The 19581-nt window shown below is 33.0% G+C and overlaps 2 protein-coding genes across 2 annotated transcripts; one reads left to right on the top strand and one right to left on the bottom strand.

The window, feature by feature from the left end:
• Positions 1-3399: 3399 nt before the first annotated feature.
• LOC143919041 (uncharacterized) lies at positions 3400-6042 on the top strand. Its single transcript, XM_077441221.1, has 6 exons — positions 3400-3538; positions 3600-3751; positions 3834-3968; positions 5210-5417; positions 5488-5632; positions 5714-6042. Exons 1-6 carry the CDS (start codon positions 3457-3459, stop codon positions 5892-5894), a joined length of 903 nt encoding a protein of 300 aa, XP_077297347.1. The 5' UTR covers positions 3400-3456; the 3' UTR covers positions 5895-6042.
• LOC143919040 (arylsulfatase B-like) lies at positions 5988-18516 on the bottom strand. Its single transcript, XM_077441220.1, has 8 exons — positions 18474-18516; positions 15105-15277; positions 14775-14934; positions 12315-12541; positions 11926-12184; positions 11690-11847; positions 11475-11610; positions 5988-8359 (listed from the first exon to the last, which is right to left on the bottom strand). The coding sequence occupies exons 2-8, from the start codon at positions 15210-15212 to the stop codon at positions 7431-7433; spliced, it is 1977 nt and encodes a 658-aa protein (XP_077297346.1). The 5' UTR covers positions 15213-15277; positions 18474-18516; the 3' UTR covers positions 5988-7430.
• Positions 18517-19581: the final 1065 nt, after the last annotated feature.

The raw sequence follows: 19581 nt of genomic DNA, 5'->3' as shown, positions 1-19581 counted from the left end.
TTTGTACAAATTTTTAATCTATAACAGGGGGTCCCCAACCTTTTTGGGAAATGAGCCAGTTGGAATTTCGAAATGTATAGAAGGAGCCGGATGAAAAAAATCCTATTGGAATCCACTTTGAACCAATTTACACATGTGTTATAATTTTGCATGTGGAATTTATACCTAATGTGTATTTGGGTACATAGAAAACAGCGAATTTTGGATTTTGGATTTGGATGTTCTGTATCATGTGAAATCCGTAAAAAATATTAATATATGTGGTAGAGAATTCTTACTGATGACGCTATTCAGGACCACGGTTGGGATGTGGCGGCCTAGGTGAAGGTCAAACACGTGCGTTTTCAGTCATGTTGTTTATTAAGACGATACGTGCGGAGGATTAGCGACCAACCGCACGGAGCACAGTCCAACTGCGACTAACCGTTATATCTCTGCCCCTTTTCATCCCCTTCTCACAATCAGTCGTAACATACTCTTTCTCAGCCATCAGTCTTTCGTTCAATTCCAACCCTACATATGTATATATTCTATAAAAATTATTTGCACTGCCGTCAGCCCATTAAAGTTTTTTAAAAAAGTGATTTTTATCAATTGCCGAAGGTTTTTTTTCTAATTTACACACTGCTTTAGTAATTTATTTATTTTTATTGAAAGTCAACATTTACAACTTGAATTATTTAGAAATCCAATAGAAAGCAAGTATAAAAATTGTAGCTAATCCAAACAAACCCTAGATAACTACCGCCGAGGATTTCGAGCTTTGTAAAGGCGTGTTTAGACTCTCTAATATATCTTGCAACAATATAAAATAAACAAAATATGTCTATTAATGAATGTATTTTTCCAAAACTTCCATCATTGTTGTTAAAATGTAATGCTCACAATTTAAATTCCAAGCCACAATGTAAAATATTCAGCAGTTAGGGATTGTCATCAGGTAATTCTGCTATGGTTATAAATTCAGAAATTCCTATGTAAACGTGTCGTTATAAAAGTTAACAAAGAAATGAGACGGATTACACGACCCATGTTCAATACATTTTTTTTCAATGCTACCTTTAAAGGCTTAGCCGGTAGTATTCTTGTTTACTTTGTACATGCTCAATATACAACGCCTATCAGCGTTTTGCAGGCCCATGAATGTTGAACAGCATTCAAAGGGTTAAACACAAATATCGGCTCTTAACGTTTGGTTAATCGGTTCCTTAACCTTTTCCACTCTAGCTTTTTATTCTCACTTCTACTATTTATTAAATATAATGTTTCATTTTTGAATAATGATTTCAAACAATCATTCGCTCGAAGATCGATCAATTCCGATTGATATTATTTCTTCGTTAACATCGTTGATATCAATTTCAAATGAATTTTGGAAAAAAAATCCGAACACTCGGACAAATCGTCACTTATCTTGATAAAGTGATAAGTGATAATTTGTCCGAGAACTTGGATGCTCGGAGTGTGCATGTGCATATCAACTATACTGTTTTCCCCGAGAGGTGTTTTTTTTATGCAAAATTTAGGGAATCCCAAACGTCATTTGGGATTCGGTGCTACTTTAGTATGCGGTCTACCTTCACATATCTACTTTAGTATGCGATCTACCTTCACGTTTTTACTTTAATATACGGTCTCAGTTCTCGCGTGTGACACTGAGACTGAATAATACCGACCCTAACAACCTAATCTTAAATGAATAGGGCCAACCTTAACTTAACCTAACTTAACCTTTAAATAAATAGGTGTTGGCTGCTAATATATCTTTTTTTTAAGTTTTATTTCATCAATATGTTCACAAATAAAAAAAAACATATCTTAACAGCCAACACTTATTTATTTAAGGGTCAGGATAGGTTAGGCTAAGTTAAGGTTGGCCCTATTCATTTAAGATTTGGTTAAGAGATATGTATCTGCTGATGATATATTGATAGAAATGCTTCGACAACATTATGGAGCTGCAGGAAAAAACAAAAATTGTAATAAACATTTCGTTGCTACGATACAAATAAAAAAAAATAGTCGACTGTGATTCAAAGGTAGATCGCATGCTAAGGTAGACCGTATACTAAAGTAGCACCTGGGATTCCTTCAATACACATTTGGGTTTAGTCCTTCAAAAGACATTTGTAACTACCTTGAATCCTAAAAGCCATATCTTCAACCGAAATCGTGACTGTAATATTTTGAAAATGTTTATTCTTGTATAAAATATCACGAGCCGGTTGAAAGAATTGAGGACCTGAAGACAGTAGGTTGGGAACCCCTGATCATTAGTATACCAATATATGTAATGTTATATTTACCCAATTTTTACGCTTTCTGCTTAACTTCAAAGAAGCTTTAACGTTTGTGTTACCAGTTTGATTTACCAAAATAAATACATATGTATTCTTACGTATTTATATATGTTGTTGTTGCAATGTTTTCTATGCTTTTAAACCACTTATTTATACTAATATATCATACATGTAAGGCTTGAAGCTGTTTTATCGCATATATGTACATGTAAACAGTGTAATTCATTTACAAGAGAATTACTATATAATAAATTTATCAATACAAATATGACTTTGTATGACGTGAACAATTTATGCCAGTCTTTTGGCGTGTTTAAATGATTGAATTACACTGTAAATGTATTTTTTATGCAATAATATTATTTTTTTAATGCTAATTATATTTTGAAACCATTTTTTGTGGGCGGTTTTTTCTTAACTTAATTCTAAGAATGCATTTAACATTTTCATCCGTTACGGAATCGAATCTCAAAATACACATTTGTTATTTTTCATTGTGCAATCGTATTGGCTTCATGTTTAAATCGTCCTGAAATCAGTTTATATTGAATTTATTTTAAAATTGTATTAAATTGAGATTTTAACTACTTGTTATTTACACCAATACGTAATGGATGATACCTATTGATATTTTTATATTTTAATTACTTCCAGGAAGGTGCTAATTATCCATTTTACATAGAATTTATATACTGAAACTTGTTTTTTCATTATTTGTTGATGTTTAAACATACATAGTTAAATTATATGGCTTCAAATACCATTACCACTTTTTATATTTGTAATAAAAATAATTAAATGAAATTGATATTTTATTTCAATATACCTATATGCATACATATACATATATGTATAATATGTATTACCTATGAAGATCATTCATATATTTTTAGAATTCTCAAAGAAAAGGTGTGACCTTTTTAGAGGAATATTCTTTGCATTTCATGAATAGACAATATGTACACGAGTTGACTTTTTCTGATGTTCTTCTCTATTGAAAACAGATAAGGAAACACTTATCATTTTATGATAATTAAAAAACACAATACTTCATTTTCAATGCATTATGGTGCTTCGTTTTCAAGCAAATATTTCGTTCATTCGAGTTGTGTTATTCAAGCCGTAAACACTGATACATTAAGTCCACTTAAATAAAATGAAAGATCTGTCGACGCTCACGAAACAAGAAGTCAAGAATTTCATCGACTCTTTTGACGTCATAATTTCGGATTGCAATGGTAATAATTAATACATATACATCTTATATATTGAGATAAAAATTAATAAGATTCGTCTCAGGGGTGCTGTGGAATGAAAAGCCTCTCCCCGGCGTCAAAGAAACCATCTTCAGTTTAAAACGCAATGGTAAAAAAATCCACTTTGTAACCAACAATAGTTGCACATCCTTATATATGCACTATTTCAACGATATCGGCATCAAACTGAATTCTGTAACTATTCATATATTAATACTATCTATCACATATGTACATAAATATAATTATATATATAAACACAAGAATTTCTTACCAGAACGATCTAATTCACCCAACTCTTACGCTCATCAGCTATTTAAAAGATATCGAATTTGATAAAAAGATATTTTGCATTTCAAACACAGAGCAATTTGAAGTTTTGGATGATGCAAAAATAAACTACTGCACCGGGGTGAGTTTCATAAACATTCGTAACAATGATTCTAAACACAATAATATCGATATGTAAGTGATACTTTTTATGGTTAATGTACAAAATTCCCCCCCCCCCCCTCTCTCTCCCGCAAAGGGGTCCCAAACTATAGCCCTAGATTCAGAATGTGACCTTTGGCCGCTTTTTATCTGGCCGCAGATCAAAATCAGAAGAATCTGTACAAAATAGATGAATGGTTAACATAAACGCCAGTATATATATGTATAAAGAGAAAAAAATCATAAAATATTCCTATTTGGCCTACGTTTTAAAAAGTCTGGAGACCCCTGCTACATTATTTAAATGTTTATGTGTACGAAGTGATATGCCCATAGATGTAAAATAACCTAGATATGCCTTTACATACAAATTTCGTTGGAGATCTTGTCGCCACTAGGGGTGCGGGGGTTTAACTAGCGGGGAAGTGGTGAAAAAAAGGTCGACGCGGCGGTCGGGAGTGGTCAGCAACCAGTTTATGTACATATGTACATGCACTGAAGTTTTATTTTATTTATAGCTTTATTTTATTGGACACTCCGCGTGACAGTAAACCAAACTAATAGAGCCATATTAAGGCTATACACACTATATTAAACTATAAATGTATGTTACTATAATAAAACCATCATTAACTATTACAATATTTAAACATTAGTAAATTCCATTAGGATCAATTTTAAAGCTGACACTTAAATATTTAGTTCATTGTTTGTAGTTTTAAACTTAATGTCGATTTCTGAATTTCCTTCAGTGCCAACAAGATATACGCGTGCATTTAGAGACATCTGTGGCAGAGGTTGTCGACCGCTGTTCAATCATTGCATACAACACTACATATGTACATCGCGCCGATATTTCATTATATGTTAAAATACTACTATAATTGAAGACATTATATATTAATTCTTACTTATGATATGTGATGCCATCCGCCTTTTTATATTTTCTTGAGTAATTGTAACACAATTTCACTGAATACGTTGGCATTTTCGAAAGACCTTCTCACTTAGAAGCTAACTAGCTACTGAGAGAGAGTGTGCATGCACTGTACTTTATTTTGTGTGTGCATGCATCAACAGGGTGATCGGCTAAGAGCGTTAGGGCGTATCTATGTATTCTATATCTATGGATATGCCGAAATAAATTTACACATGTACAAACTTGACCATAGGTGTCGCAACGTTGTTGATTTTTCTATAAATCATAAATGATATTTCAAGGTTGACGTATGCGAGGAAGATTTATCAAAACTCTTGGCTCATGCCAAGGACGATCCCAGCATCGGAGCCATCTATGTCGACATGGATATCAACATCAACTATATCAAAATACTAAAAGCCGTGTCAGCTTTGAGAAGGGATGATGTTTTATACTTAGTGGGAGCTTTTGATAAAATCGTACCAGTGACATCGGAATCTTTTATACTCGGTAAGTTTTTCTCATCGCTACGCATTATTGAAAATTGTTTCCTTTCAATGAATATAGATAAGGTTTTCAGGTCCTGGAGTGTTTCAAAATGTAATTACCGATCTGTCGGGTCGACAGCCTATTGTATTGGGAAAGCCTGGTGAATATTTAAAGACAAGAGTTTTGGAACAGTTTCATATAACGGATCCGAAGAGAGTAATATTCGTCGGTGATGTGTTAGTCAAATTTAAATTTGATACAAATTATACGTTTGTGAAGAGTATATGATTTATGTATGTATATGCAACATTTTTCAGACTTGAAATCGATATGGAATTCGCGACATCATGCGGTTTTCAAAACCTTTTGGTCTTTTCCGGCTGCTCTAAAATCAAAGACGTTGAATCGATTCAAGACCCTTCAAAGAGACCAGACTATTATGTTAATTCATTTGGAGATCTTGGAAAAATCATTGATTCTGTTGAAGTATTCAAATGAAAATGTATTTAATGGTTTTATATTAGTTTCATTTTATGTTAGAAATGAGTGTGATTGTATGTTTTCAATAATTTAAAGATACTTTTTGACAAGTTTTTTTAACACTTTTAATAAATCTTCATACTCTATTTACAAATATGTACATGTTAATATTAATCGTTTATTTTCACAATTGATCTTAAACTGCTACACACATAGGATACTGCTTAAATATATCCCTAAAATCACAGTAATATATTGCAATAATACCAAAAGTGACTACTCAATACATATGTATATTAAATTACATTCAAATTTCTAGCATCTAAATACGTTACCAATTTGGTAAATTCTCATATTATTATAAAATCAAGTTTATAATAATGAGATCTCTAAACAATTTGAACTTGCAGTAATATTATTCAACCAATAATTTACAGAAATTTATATTCTTACGCATACAGTTGTTTACACGTGTGATCCACATATGGGTTTGGTGCAAACGATTGACAAGCGCCAGACAGACTGAACCACAGATTAACTGGATGGCTGCTTTAAACGCAATTCTCGACTTCACGAATGCTAGATTGCACATCAGATGACGAATAAACTTTCGATGTGCACAGATGCAATTATTAAAATTGAGTTGGATCTTTCTGGCGAGTTTAATAAGGCAAAATTTGGAACTAAAGTATCAGAAGCACAGAACTTATACAGGGTAGGTGTACGGATGCCAGGGGTTCTCGATCGAGATGCCACCTGATGTCGTGATGTTTGTATAGCTCGTGGTAAAGCGTCGGCGTGGCTTTCCTCACAGTGTCTTCCTTCGTCATCTGTGGTCTGGTCTCTGCTGATGGTGACTCTGCGTCTGTCTCCCTCTCTCGTACAATGTGCGTATGCGAGTGTGATTCGGGAAGCAGGAAAATGGAGGGAGATTATATGCAATGACAACAGGTCGTAAATCTGTTTTGTATGCAACTATATTTCAAGTTAAATGTACAGAGAGCAAGCAGGGGGAAAGGGGGGGGAGTACGTAAACAAAGAACACGTGTTGTGCGGCTTGAGGTTATGCACCAAGCAAGCGTGTCTGAGTTGTCTGCCTTCGGGACGAAGACAGACCAAGTTTCCTCAATACATCCCGGACGAATACTGGAGCTGGTTCCCAACACGCCGCTTAGAAGCAGTGTTCAAGCGGCGACGGTTGGAGCGGGGGTGTGAGCGCTGGCTGACCAGGACGGCCAGCACCAAAAACATAAATATCGTGGGTCGTAAGGCCACGAACGCCGACTATCAGACAATTGGTCTGAACAGTAGGTATGTCGGGACTTCGGATAGATTTCGCTTAGTGTAAGTGCGAGCGGTGCGCACGCATAAGGTACACGTGTCGTTAATCTGTGGTTAAGTCTGTCTGGCGCTTGTCGATCGTTTGCACCGTATCGCTACATATACATATAACATTGATATAAATTATTCCAAAGCAATTTTAGACCACATCTGACAAATAAATACTAGATCATTCAGAAAAATACACATTAATTGCTAAAACTAAACAACTATTCATATTCTAGTTTTGTAATTATCTCTATCTTCAAACATTTCAACTCGCTGTGCTACCGTGATAGACGGTGAGATAGCAGCTTCCCTCGCATGACTTATTCTCCTTTGACTATCCATTGAACAAGTTCTAAAAAATGCATTACCTGTATTTTTCGAAAATGAATTAGATCGTGATGATCCTCTAAAACATTTCATTTTTCTAACCCTCAAGCAGAACGCTATCGCTATAGCAAAACCCAAAACTATACACAAAACCATCACAACATACAAAGCTGTCATGTGCTTTTCACTCAAAGTAGGAGGTTTAGGATCGTCACGCCAATTGCTCCAAACTTTTCCAAACAAAGCAGGATCTGCACCGGGATCAGCCGGCAGATTAGTAGCATTCACAACCGTTGCTTGGTATTTATCGACCAAATCTTGCAAGCTGGCCATCAGTACTGGCTTCTCCGAAGCCAGATTCATAGTCTCGCATGGATCTTCTAATATATTAAATAGACAAGGTGACTGCTTCGGATTGCAATCATTGACACTCTTCGTGCAATTGACCATAGCACTGTTCCTCAACGCGGTAATCTCATCTGGATGCAAAGGTGATCTCGCCAGATTGAACGATCCGTTATTGTCACGCTTTTCAATCATCTGTTTTTCGGTGATGTATCCTGTTATTGCCATGCATGCTTTAGAGAATAGTACATCGGAAGGTTCATACCGTGTTGTGTCGATTCTAGTTTCTCCGTACCACTCGTCATAGTTACCATAGCTCACTCTACCTGAAATATATTTCCATTCATTCGATCTTATTGATATGTACGGTGAAAGTTCATCCATGTTGACTACGAATTCGTCTCTAGGTGAAGTTTTTTCTTCGGTCAACATCGGCCACATACTTATGCCGTCTATATTTCCCAACTCTTTATGATCGCGCCCTATAAATTGAAAAAATATATTACATTTAAATTTGTTGAATTATATTTATGTAGATACTAGTGTTGTGCTAGGGTTTTGGCATATTAAGCTATTAATTTAAAAAAAATAAAAAAAATGTGTCGGTCCTGTATTTGAAAGGCACGCGGTCGTATTTTTTTCAAATACCTTTTAAATATATTTACTTGTTTAATATGAAAAAAAAAAGATGATAAAAACTACCTACCTACATACATATAAACAATATAAAATACCAATAGAAAAATTAATTAATTAAATAAATTTTCAATAGATGGCACTAAATGCTCAGAGACTTATTGCCCTAGAGCAGCGTTTCCCAACCTTTTTTGACTCGCGTACCACTTGGTAGTACATAACGCTAAATTGTACCACCATATAAAAATGATTGTATTTCATGAAATTTGCTTTTGTAAGTGTAATTATTATATATAGTATTTGCATGGTAAGGAATGTGAAGACAGGATACACGCAATATCTAGATCTGTTTTGGTAAGAAATTTTGTGGAAAAAAGTTATTTGCGCAGTCACAATTATAATATGCTCAAAGTTTAATATATTTATCTACTATCTCGTCATACTTCTATTATTGATGATAAAAAATATTATTGATGGTTCTAATAAAAACACAAAATTACACAGTACATATAATATGTTTTCTTTTCATTAAATCTCCTTACAAAATAAATTTAATGAGATCCTTGTACTTACTTTTTGGAGTTTGGTTCAAATTAAATTTGGAGCTGGATTCAATCAATTTCTATATTTGTCTTATTAAAATATATGAAGAGAAAGCTCTCTCAACTAGTTCAGTGCTAGTAAATGGCGACAGAAATTTAAGCGCTATGTCATAAAGCTATTCATATTCTTCACTAATACCTAGCCAAAAATTAATAACCTTATTTATTTCGAATTCAGTTGTTAAATGCTATAATTTGAAAGTTTAATCAAGTTCTCATTTTCCTTGGTAGCTGTCTGAAAATGTTCATTATCAAAGGGGTTTGAAATCAAATTGTTTGCTTCTTAAGGTTTGGGTAAGCACTGCATAAAATACGATTTCAGCCCTATTAAATATTCAATTGTTTTTTCACATATATCCCGAGACATACGACTCTTGTTTTCAGATAAGAAATTATGTAATGTTTCAAATACTTCAGTTTGATCATTTTCGATACATGAATTCCAAAAATCTAATTTTCTAATCATATGTACTTTCAATTTTATCTGCAACATTAAAGATTACTATCGAACTGTTCTCAAGTGTCAAATTCAAGTTATTTATTTATTGAAGCATGAACGCGATAAATTTAAAAATGCACTTCAAAATCCATGCCGGATCTGAGTAAAACGTATTGATTGCCAATTTTCGATCATCGATTATACATCGACGTATTGACGTCGACGATGACTAATTAAGATAATATTTATTAATTAGTAGTTGTTTTACCCGGCTTCGCTCAATATTTGTAATATAAACAGCTTAAACATGGCGAATCTAATAGTAAATATTCATTTGTTTTTTTATCAAATTTATTTGAATCGAAAAAAATATAATATTCAACCAATTGAATTGTCGTCATGGAAATTTTATTTTGTTTTCGAAGTTCCCAAACAAAGACACAAAATTACATAGTCTCTTTCGAAATTATATATTAGATATAAAAAATAATTCTATTTTTATGATTGTCAATCATTTATTCCTGCATGTCCGCCATTACTGATTTTTTTTCGCGTACCACCAACCATCAACCGCGTACCACCAGGTTGGGAAACGCTGCCCTAGAGGAAACATTGGTAGCAGGGTTGTCATGTGGGAGTGGGATGGGGTGAACAGCCTCCCCCCCTATATTTGAACGGGACTATCCACGTTGTTTAATGTAGGTACATATTATTATGAATTAAAATATTAAAGTTTAAAGCGAAACCAACAAACCAAATCTCTTAATAGATTTTTTTAAAACTATTTTACTATTAATTTTAGTGATAAAAATATATAAATAAAAAAAATAATTAAAATAAATATTTAAAATTCATATACACTCATTTTTTTAATATAATACACCCACCTCCCCTCCATAGAAAGCCATTCCTCATTGGTTAAAAATTTTGCCCCCTTCTGGGAAAAGATGAAATGACGCTGCTGATTGCTAGCAGTATATATAGACGTTTTTTGTTGAACTGCTATTATGTTTTTATTATATTTGTACGTTTTGTTGGCAGTGTTTTAACTGTGACGTACATACATATGTCGAATCGAAACGACTATTATAGTACATCGAGCGTTATCGCACACATACACACACACTAATAGTGCTATATATATATATATATATATATATATATATATATATATATATATATATATATATATATATATATATATATATATATATATATATATATATAGCACTATCAGAGCATCGCAACCTAGTTGCCGCGGCCCTTTTTGTACCGTAGACAACACTTTGATATAAAGCGTGCGAGCGAGATCGCGTGTGAAGGAGAAAACCGATGTTAGTTATCGTTTTATCACATATATATGTATGTAGGGACTAGCTAACGACTGCCGATAAAGTTAATATGTATTATGTACGTATGTAGGTGACAAACTCTACAAGTCGTAAAAAACGTGTTCCGCGAATATTAAGAGGTTACGTGGCTCTGATATATATGATATGATATTGTTACGTACACCGCCGAGTAGTTGCAATCGAATTAGGCCGAGTAGCATCCCAGAGACTGTGTGACCGTTATAATTGGTTTCAAGGATTATATCTAGACTCTAAGTGCATGTAGGCTAAACAATGACCACCGAAGTGGCCCTTCGCAGAAGTGACCGATACCGTGGGACTGGGTGTCGTGGGAGTACATATCCGGGTACATGCCTAAACAATACAGAAGTAACCGGATGCCCTGAGAGACCTGCCCCTTATAAGGCGGTACTTAGGCGATATCAAGACATTCTGGACGGATCACTGCCGGTGCGTGTATCTCCTTAATCATCAATAAATGCTGTGACACGACTTTGGCCTTTTACTTGGATCCTCCACCCACCCCTACGCAGCAATATCTAGTGAAAAATATGTATTCATATATTACCTAAAGCACTCCAAAGTGTAGGCAACCAATCAGTTATGTGCATCAACTCATTAGAAACTCGCTTTGTATTCCTAAAGAGTGAACTCCAAATAGCTGCAACTCCTCTAGTGCCACCTTCCCAAGGAGAGTCCTTTTGCTGCAGACCAACCAAAAATATATACATAAGTAAACGAAAAAAAATCTCATAGATCAAATTCAAAACAAAACTTCCATACTCCTCTTAATGGATAATTAGAGCCACGATTTGAATGAAGTCCATGTGTCGGAGCACCGTTGTCAGACATGAAAAGTATTATTGAATTATCCAACATACCTCTCCGACGGAGAGACATTATTATTTCACCTACGCTGTGATCCAATACCGAAACCATGGCTGTTGTAACGAAATAAACAATCATTATTCATATCACACCATACAATCAACATGCAATTAATGAATATAAGTTCAAACCGGCATAAACTCTCCTCTCAGGATCGGCTATATGTGAAAACTTTGCGATTTCTTCATCAGGTGCTTGAAAAGCATTGCCGACGTTACCGGTATGAGGAGCCAAATGTGCCATGTATAGAAACATTGGTTTAGATTTATTATGATTGTCAATCAATCTAACAGCTTCTTCAGTGTATAAATGCGTAGAATATTTTCCAACGTTCTTATAATCTACATCTAAATTTCGATGTAAATCTAAACCTCTCACAGAATTGTTAAACTATAAAAAAAATAAGGTGCAAATTAGCATTGATTTTTCACTTTGCTATTTATAATATTTATTATAAATGGCATTGTCGTGTCAACTGTGAGTACATATTTCATGTCACAATAAAGTATAAAATAGTCACCGTAGCAACTACACTCTGGTTGAAATAATCTTGGAATCCGTTCCAATAGCCATAATGCGAGTCAAATCCACGATAAGTTGGAGTATACTCCTTGCGAAAGAAACCCAAATGCCATTTTCCAACGGCGTGTGTAGTATAACCAGACTCTCGTAAGTATTCCGGTAGGAGTTTCTCATCCAATGGCAATCCTCGTGGTTCATTCTCTAATATGACAGAATGCTGCATTCCTAAAAAGTAAATTTCAATACAACTTTTAAAGCAGTATTAAGTTATAAATAATTTTTATATAGTAAGCAATATGTACATATATACTATATATAAAAACGGACGCGACGTATGTGGATTTGTGACTATGTGTGTGGGTATGTAGCAGACGCGTGGACACACACCCAATCAGAGCAAAGTCTTCGAGACGCGGGGAAGCTTGGTATCAGGGAAGTGGGGGAAGGAGGGCGGGGGGGGGTGTGGAGCGTCATTTGACGACAGGCATGTGCGACGTTGGGTTGAGTCACGGGTACACATACAAACACACGTTTTAAAAAAAATCCCACTTCCGGTTTATAAAATTTAATGATTTTTTTTTATTTTCATCACATTGATACAAGAAATATACTTGAATTTTTTCGTGTTAAGTAAACATTTTTAAGGAGTCGAAAAAAATAGTGGAAGAAAAATCGAACAGGAGTAAACTGCCACTTCCGGTTGACGGATGATCAGTAATCGATTCTGAGTTCGAATCGGTCAAAATCTCGAATTCGAATTTTCGCATGATCACAAAACTTCATATATTGATTGTTACTACGTACATATATGTAGATAAAGTAATAAATCGAATAATTTGTTCGATGACGTCACGGATCTACGAACGAACGAACGAAGGATACATACATATGTACATATATACAAAGTCTTTTTCCAAATTATATATTAGATTACACAATATTAAATATTAGACAAAGATCGTTTAATAATAGTTGGTTAGACATTCTAAGACAAAATAAAGTATACAAAAATAGTCGGAGCTATCGAGAGCGAGCCCGGGCATTGGGTATACAATAATTTTTGACCTTTTTTGTGCGGATAATTCTGGATATATGTATATACGATAAGTGAATGTTTCAGTTTCAAATTAATATTTAACAAGCAAATTAAATTACAGTAATGATAATTTTTCGGAAAAACGCAGACAGTGAACACATTTGAAATTATTCAATTGTTTGTTTATTTTACCCTAACAACGTGAACACATTTGAAATTATTGCATTTCAATGCCACTCAATCCTGTTTTCCCTTTCCCGTTCCCATTTTTGGGCGATTTTATTTTACAGAAAAAATCACGGGCATACATACAATAGCTCATGTAAGTTTCATCGCAATCGGTTGAATGGTATAGGAACGCATACGTGACAGACAGATAGACAAATGTTAATTTTTGTATATACATATGTCACAGTGAAATTATATTTCAAGTGTAAATATATTTTCACTGACGTTTCAGTGAAATCATAACCAGTTACATTTTCAGGGTTGGTTTTATTCATTTAAGATTAGATTGTTAGGGTTGGTATTATTTAAGGGTTAGGATAGGTTAGGTTAAGTAAGGGTTGGCCCTATTCATTTAAGATTGGGTTGTTAGGATTAAATTTATATAGTTAAACGTTGTAAATTTATTGTTTGTAACATATACATACATATGTATGTAACATATATATGTAGATAGATATAAACAGTGGCGGCTCGTGCATAGGAACTGCGGCGCTGCAGCACCCCCAGAGAAATTACAAAAAAGTCGCATTTACAACATGTATTTAGATATATTTGACATACTCATTAATAATGATTATGTCATATATCTAATCATTCTTATTTAAATTATATTCACAAGTTGTAAATGTATACAAATGTGATTTTTTTGTATTTTTTCTGGGGGTACTGCCGCACCGCAGTTCCTATCGTTATAACTCTATTTTAATTCATGTATCAATTCCTTTCCGAAACCACCCGCTGAAATCAACGGGCACAGCACTAGTACATACATATATAAAGTCGGTCTCCGTGACGAGACAGAATGTTAAATTACAGAAAACGCAAATATCGGAAGGCAAAGATCGAAAATCCAAAGATCAAAAAAAATGGTGCATGGTAAACGGTACATACTCACTTAATTTGCGCGAGCAGGATACAACAGGAACAAGAGGAACAGGCTTTTCCTCCCGTATTAATGTGCGTGCGCAGAATACGGGAGGAAAAGCATGTTCCTCTTGTTCCTGCTATATCCTGCTCGCGCAAATTAAGTGAGTATGTACGGTTTACCATGTACCATTTTTTTTGATCTTACGATTTAAGATCTTTCCCTTCCGATATTTGTGTTTTCTGTAATTTAACATTCTGTCTCGTCACGTAGACCCATATAAAGTATATTATATAAGTGAAATAAAATTACAAAAAAATTGCACCTACCAGTGTGAATAGGATATTTTCCAGTGAGGAAAGCAGCTCTGGAAGGCGTACATAAAGGTTGTACATAATGTCTGTTCAGAATTATACCATTGTAAGCTAAAGCATCGATATTGGGTGTTGGAATTTGATTTGAACCGTGAAAGCTGACATCATTCCAACCCTGAAACATTAATCAAAAATCACTATTCGAACTACCCATACATAATACATATTTGTATAGAGGAGACGGCACTTTGAATAAATATGCATTGTAAGATCTTACATATGTATATACAGATACATTTTTTCAATGTGCAATTTCATTCAAAGTGTTATGCAAAATTCAAATACCAAATCATCAGCCAGTATCGTGATTATATTGGGAAGTTTTCTCTCTTCACATGACACCAACAAAAACCACTGGAAAAATAACACACACCAAACAATCACTTTCCACATGTTTGCGTCGAGTTAGCACATTCGATTCCGGGCGAGTTCGGTCAGTGTTAGCACTCCGTTTGTAACTAATGGCAGGAAAAAATGTTTCGGTTCATTTATATAGGGAGTAGGATTTTTTAATAGGCTCGCAGCAAACAAATAAAGAACGCCGATTCATTCTCAGAAGTGATCGAAACGAGTCCTTGATTTTTGCAAAAAATACGCACTATACTAAAACGAGTTCGTTATTCACTATATTACGTTGTATAGAGAGGAAAAGATTACCAATTCAGAATACATTTTCTGTGAAATGATAATTTTTGAATTTTTAAGTTTATTTCGCAGAGCGAAAGTTTCGATACATTTCCACATAATGTTGTATAATTTGATAGTTTTGGTAAAATTCATCATAGAAATTTTATTTTAAAATATACTTTTTCCTCTTTTCATAAATGGAGTGAACAATGATAAAAACTACACTTGGTGTATTTAATGGAAATCGTATTATTACTTTTGCGTATTATTACTACATTTGACAATAAATACATTCAAACTCATATAAAAACAATCTCCATATATTATTGGAATAAACGTAGTACTACGTATCCCGCCTTCCGCGATGAACCAATATCAAACGTAATACTGCGTATCCCGCATTTCTCGTCAAGATCATATGAAACGTAGTACTACGTGACCCGCTTAATGTGTGTTAAGACGTAATTTTTGTAATGGTGCGTATGCAGTGGTGTCATCCCAATTTTGTAACAACGGGTTTCCAATTGTTTTTCAATTTATATACATATATATTATATTTATATTTATATATACAATTTCGAAAAAAGATTCTTCTCTTTGAAATCGAACCGCGACCTTTATGTAATCGAACTGCGACCTTTTCGAAGTTGTAACCGTCGAAAATAATTTTCAAGGTTTTTATAATTTTTGACAAAAATTATATGAATTTTAAGATTTCTAACGGGTTTCCGGAAACCCATGAAAACCATTAATTAACCATTAAAACCATTAACCATCCTAAGTTATGGAGGTCCCGACCATTTAGAAAGGTTGAGTTAATGTTTTTAATTATGATTTTATTATGATTTCGTGTTTTATTTAGTTATCCTTTCCTTATTTAATTTGTATATAATTTGTTTATTTAACTTGTATTTTTTCCTTTTGTATTTCTTAATATTTTTAGCACACTCGTCGCCTTGGAGCAATGTGTTAGAAGAGTGTGCTTGATTAATTGATTATGTTAAATAAAATAAAATAAAAATAAAATAAAATAAAAATAAAATAAAATAAAATTAGGGTGACACCACTGTCAGACAGACAGCGTACGCACCAAGCCAATGAAGGCAAACGGTGTGCATTAACGCTTGTTGGGACCAGTGGCGTACAAAATATCGAAAATTCCCTTATCAAAATTACAATTACAATTATTGTTAAATTATTAAATTAAAAATAAATATCGAAAGTTGTGAAGAAAATATGTCATAAGTAGTAATTATCGCCAGAAGCCATGTTTTCAAAGAACAGTAGATGTTGACAGAATATGATTTAAAGAGCGAAGTTTAAAAAAATATTTATTTTATTTTTTGGTATTAAGTGCGAATCATCATAAGTCGAAACTATAATTATAATTTTTATTTTCGATATTTAATTTTTATTTCGATATTTTGAGCGCCACTGTTCCCAACGAGCGTCAATTCTCACCATTTGCCTTCGTTGGATTCGTTGCCTACACACGAGTAATAAAACTAGAACATCGTAAAATCATTACCATTATTTTTTTACTTTATCTATGTGCGTAGTAAAAAAAAATAGATGAAGTTTTGTGATCATGCGAAAATTCGAACTCGTTTTAAGTAGTTTAAAAGCAACGTCATAATTTTTTTTAGCACATATGTATATTTATTATTTTAAATTATATTTTACATAAAATCCGCAATAATACAGTGACTAATATTGACTAATATTGTAAAAGTGTAATAATACATAAGTGACTAATATGAAAAATTTTCAATTTTGAAATAAGAATTCAAAAATTAAGATAAAACAATAGAAAATGCATAAATTCGTTTGAACATTTTTTCCTCAAACTGAATTTAAATATGGAATTCTCAATTTTCATATTCAAGGAATTCTACATACTATTACACCTGTTTACTAAATAATTTTTTAAAAATGAATAAAATAAGGAAAATATTATGAAAAAATTTATAGATATTCCTTCTCTCCAAAAGTTTACCTAGAATTGTTTCAAATATAAATATTTTAAAAGTTTATCGTCACAAATTAAATTGCTCAAATATTCAGGTATATTTTTCATATAATCGATTAACTGCAATTCAGAATTCGATTTATTAACGAAATTTAAACCCACATTCAACAAAAAAATTTACTCGTTTCTCTAACAATCGAGATCGAACAAAGCAAGTGATATTTCGATTTGATGTTTGCAACTTTCCTTTTTTACATATATATTATGTTCGAGTATGTACATATGTTTTTAGATATAGATATGAGCCGCTATAATTGAAAGTAAGTCTACTTTTTTTCATTTCCAGAAATATCTCGCAAAACATTAAATATAATGTAGTACGTTTAACAATATTTAATACGTTTTTTTTTATTCTACGAGATTCTGGACATATCGAATTAAAAGAAATGACAACAATTTCTGAATTAAGTGAAACAGAAATAGTGTTTTTGGAACTGAAAGTAAGACTTCCGCCACATTAAAATATAATAGTGGAATTTCTTCACATCTAAAACTAAATTAATAACAAAATTTGCACTGTTGTATAAATATTTAAAATAAAATTACAATTTATAACACAAACACAAATTCGTAAAAGTTTAATGAACAAAACCAGTTATATAATTTCAGCAACTCAAAACGTAACTCCACGTCCGTTCAATCGAAGGCAGAATTCACCAAAGACCGTAAATATTTAAACAAATCACAATAGTAAACATAACTCACATTAAAAACTAGTTTTGAAACTTTCAATTCTCAAAACCTATAGTTTAATGAACTGAACGAAATTTGCCAAACTGGTTATTACAGTATCTGCATCATAAGAGAGTGATTTAACTGAGTAGATACCGATAAGGTTAAATGCAAAGTATTATTCGCAAAGCAGTTTGAGTAACGAACTCGATATAAAGGTACAATTAATGCTAGATCACGATTATATTTTTATTTTTTTTATATTTCAATTCAATGCAAAACCGAGTAAATGGAGTAATAAAAAATATAATGCGAGATCAGTTTACAGATAACGAACACACTGTTTTATTTGGACGACGTTAGACGACTGAACGAAACTAATGCAGAGACTGTTTTAAAAGCTACGGTGACCGTTCGACGAGATCTGATCATTCGGAACCGATTTAATTTATTATTACTTACAACTAACATTGTTTTTTTTATTACTATATTACATCATACTTTATCGACGACTGCAAATAACTGTTGAATACTAATTGCAGAATAATGACTTGAATAATCAATGCACATCGATACAATGTACTTTTAATCGAGGAGTAAAAGTTTCCAAGAGACTGACGATTTACATATTGACCTCACATTACCTAAACACAATCTGCTTTAGATCGTCGAATTTAGAGAGTCTTTAATTAATATTATGTATTAGATATATGTATTATGAGCATTTATAAGAATTGTAAATAGGTTTTTGAGCTGTTTTTCCTATTATGCTGTACATTAACAATAGAATAATATAATGATTACAAACAAAATTAAATTAAAATTGTAAAATAGAAAATGATCACTAGATCACAAACTATTAAAATAGATATAAGATGTACTGTGAACATAATTTAGTAATAATAAAAAGCATTTAAAAATCAAAAAAATTGCAATTTTCTATAGATTTCATGTACTTACTAGTGTTGTGCCCGTTGATTTCAAACTGGTGGTTTCGTAAAAAAAATGATACACGAATTAAAATAAAGTTATATGTTATATATGAATATAATGTAAGGTAATGTATAGGCACGCGCACGTATTAATAGTAAAATGGTGAATGCGCGTTCCTCGTTTACCCATTCGAAATTATGAATGAATGTGTGTGTGTGTCTTCGTGGACGCTAACTTCACCCGTTCCAAGTCAGGTACTCAATATCAGGAGCACATGTCAGACGCTCCACACTATCGGTCGTCACGCCACATGCCTATAGAGAATGCTTTAAATGCACCCATTGGTCATAATGCACCGTTGTTGCTCTAATTGGTCAAACGTTTTAGAACACTTAACGCTGATTGGTTGTGCACCTCGTTTGCGTGTATTTATTTTACTAAATATCTCTATATACTCCTGGCATTCTAAGATTTGTTTTTTTGAAATCTCCATACTGGTCA

This window comes from Arctopsyche grandis, chromosome 11 (assembly GCF_051622035.1).
Source record: "Arctopsyche grandis isolate Sample6627 chromosome 11, ASM5162203v2, whole genome shotgun sequence".
NCBI classification, from domain to species: Eukaryota; Metazoa; Arthropoda; class Insecta; order Trichoptera; family Hydropsychidae; genus Arctopsyche; species Arctopsyche grandis.
This window is presented reverse-complemented; position numbering and strand designations above follow the sequence as displayed.

Bases quoted from the DNA above. Each gene is read 5' to 3' on its own strand.
- LOC143919041 (XM_077441221.1), top strand. From the start codon at position 3,457: ATGAAAGATCTGTCGACGCTCACGAAACAAGAAGTCAAGAATTTCATC. The intron at 3,539-3,599 runs GTAATAATTAAT...GATTCGTCTCAG, and splicing joins CATAATTTCGGATTGCAATG to GGGTGCTGTGGAATGAAAAG. The intron at 3,969-5,209 runs GTGAGTTTCATA...TGATATTTCAAG, and splicing joins AAATAAACTACTGCACCGGG to GTTGACGTATGCGAGGAAGA.
- LOC143919040 (XM_077441220.1), bottom strand. From the start codon at position 15,212: ATGTGGAAAGTGATTGTTTGGTGTGTGTTATTTTTCCAGTGGTTTTTG. The intron at 14,935-15,104 runs GTATTTGAATTT...TTAATGTTTCAG, and splicing joins CGATACTGGCTGATGATTTG to GGTTGGAATGATGTCAGCTT. The intron at 12,185-12,314 runs GTGACTATTTTA...TTTTTTTTATAG, and splicing joins ACCAGAGTGTAGTTGCTACG to TTTAACAATTCTGTGAGAGG.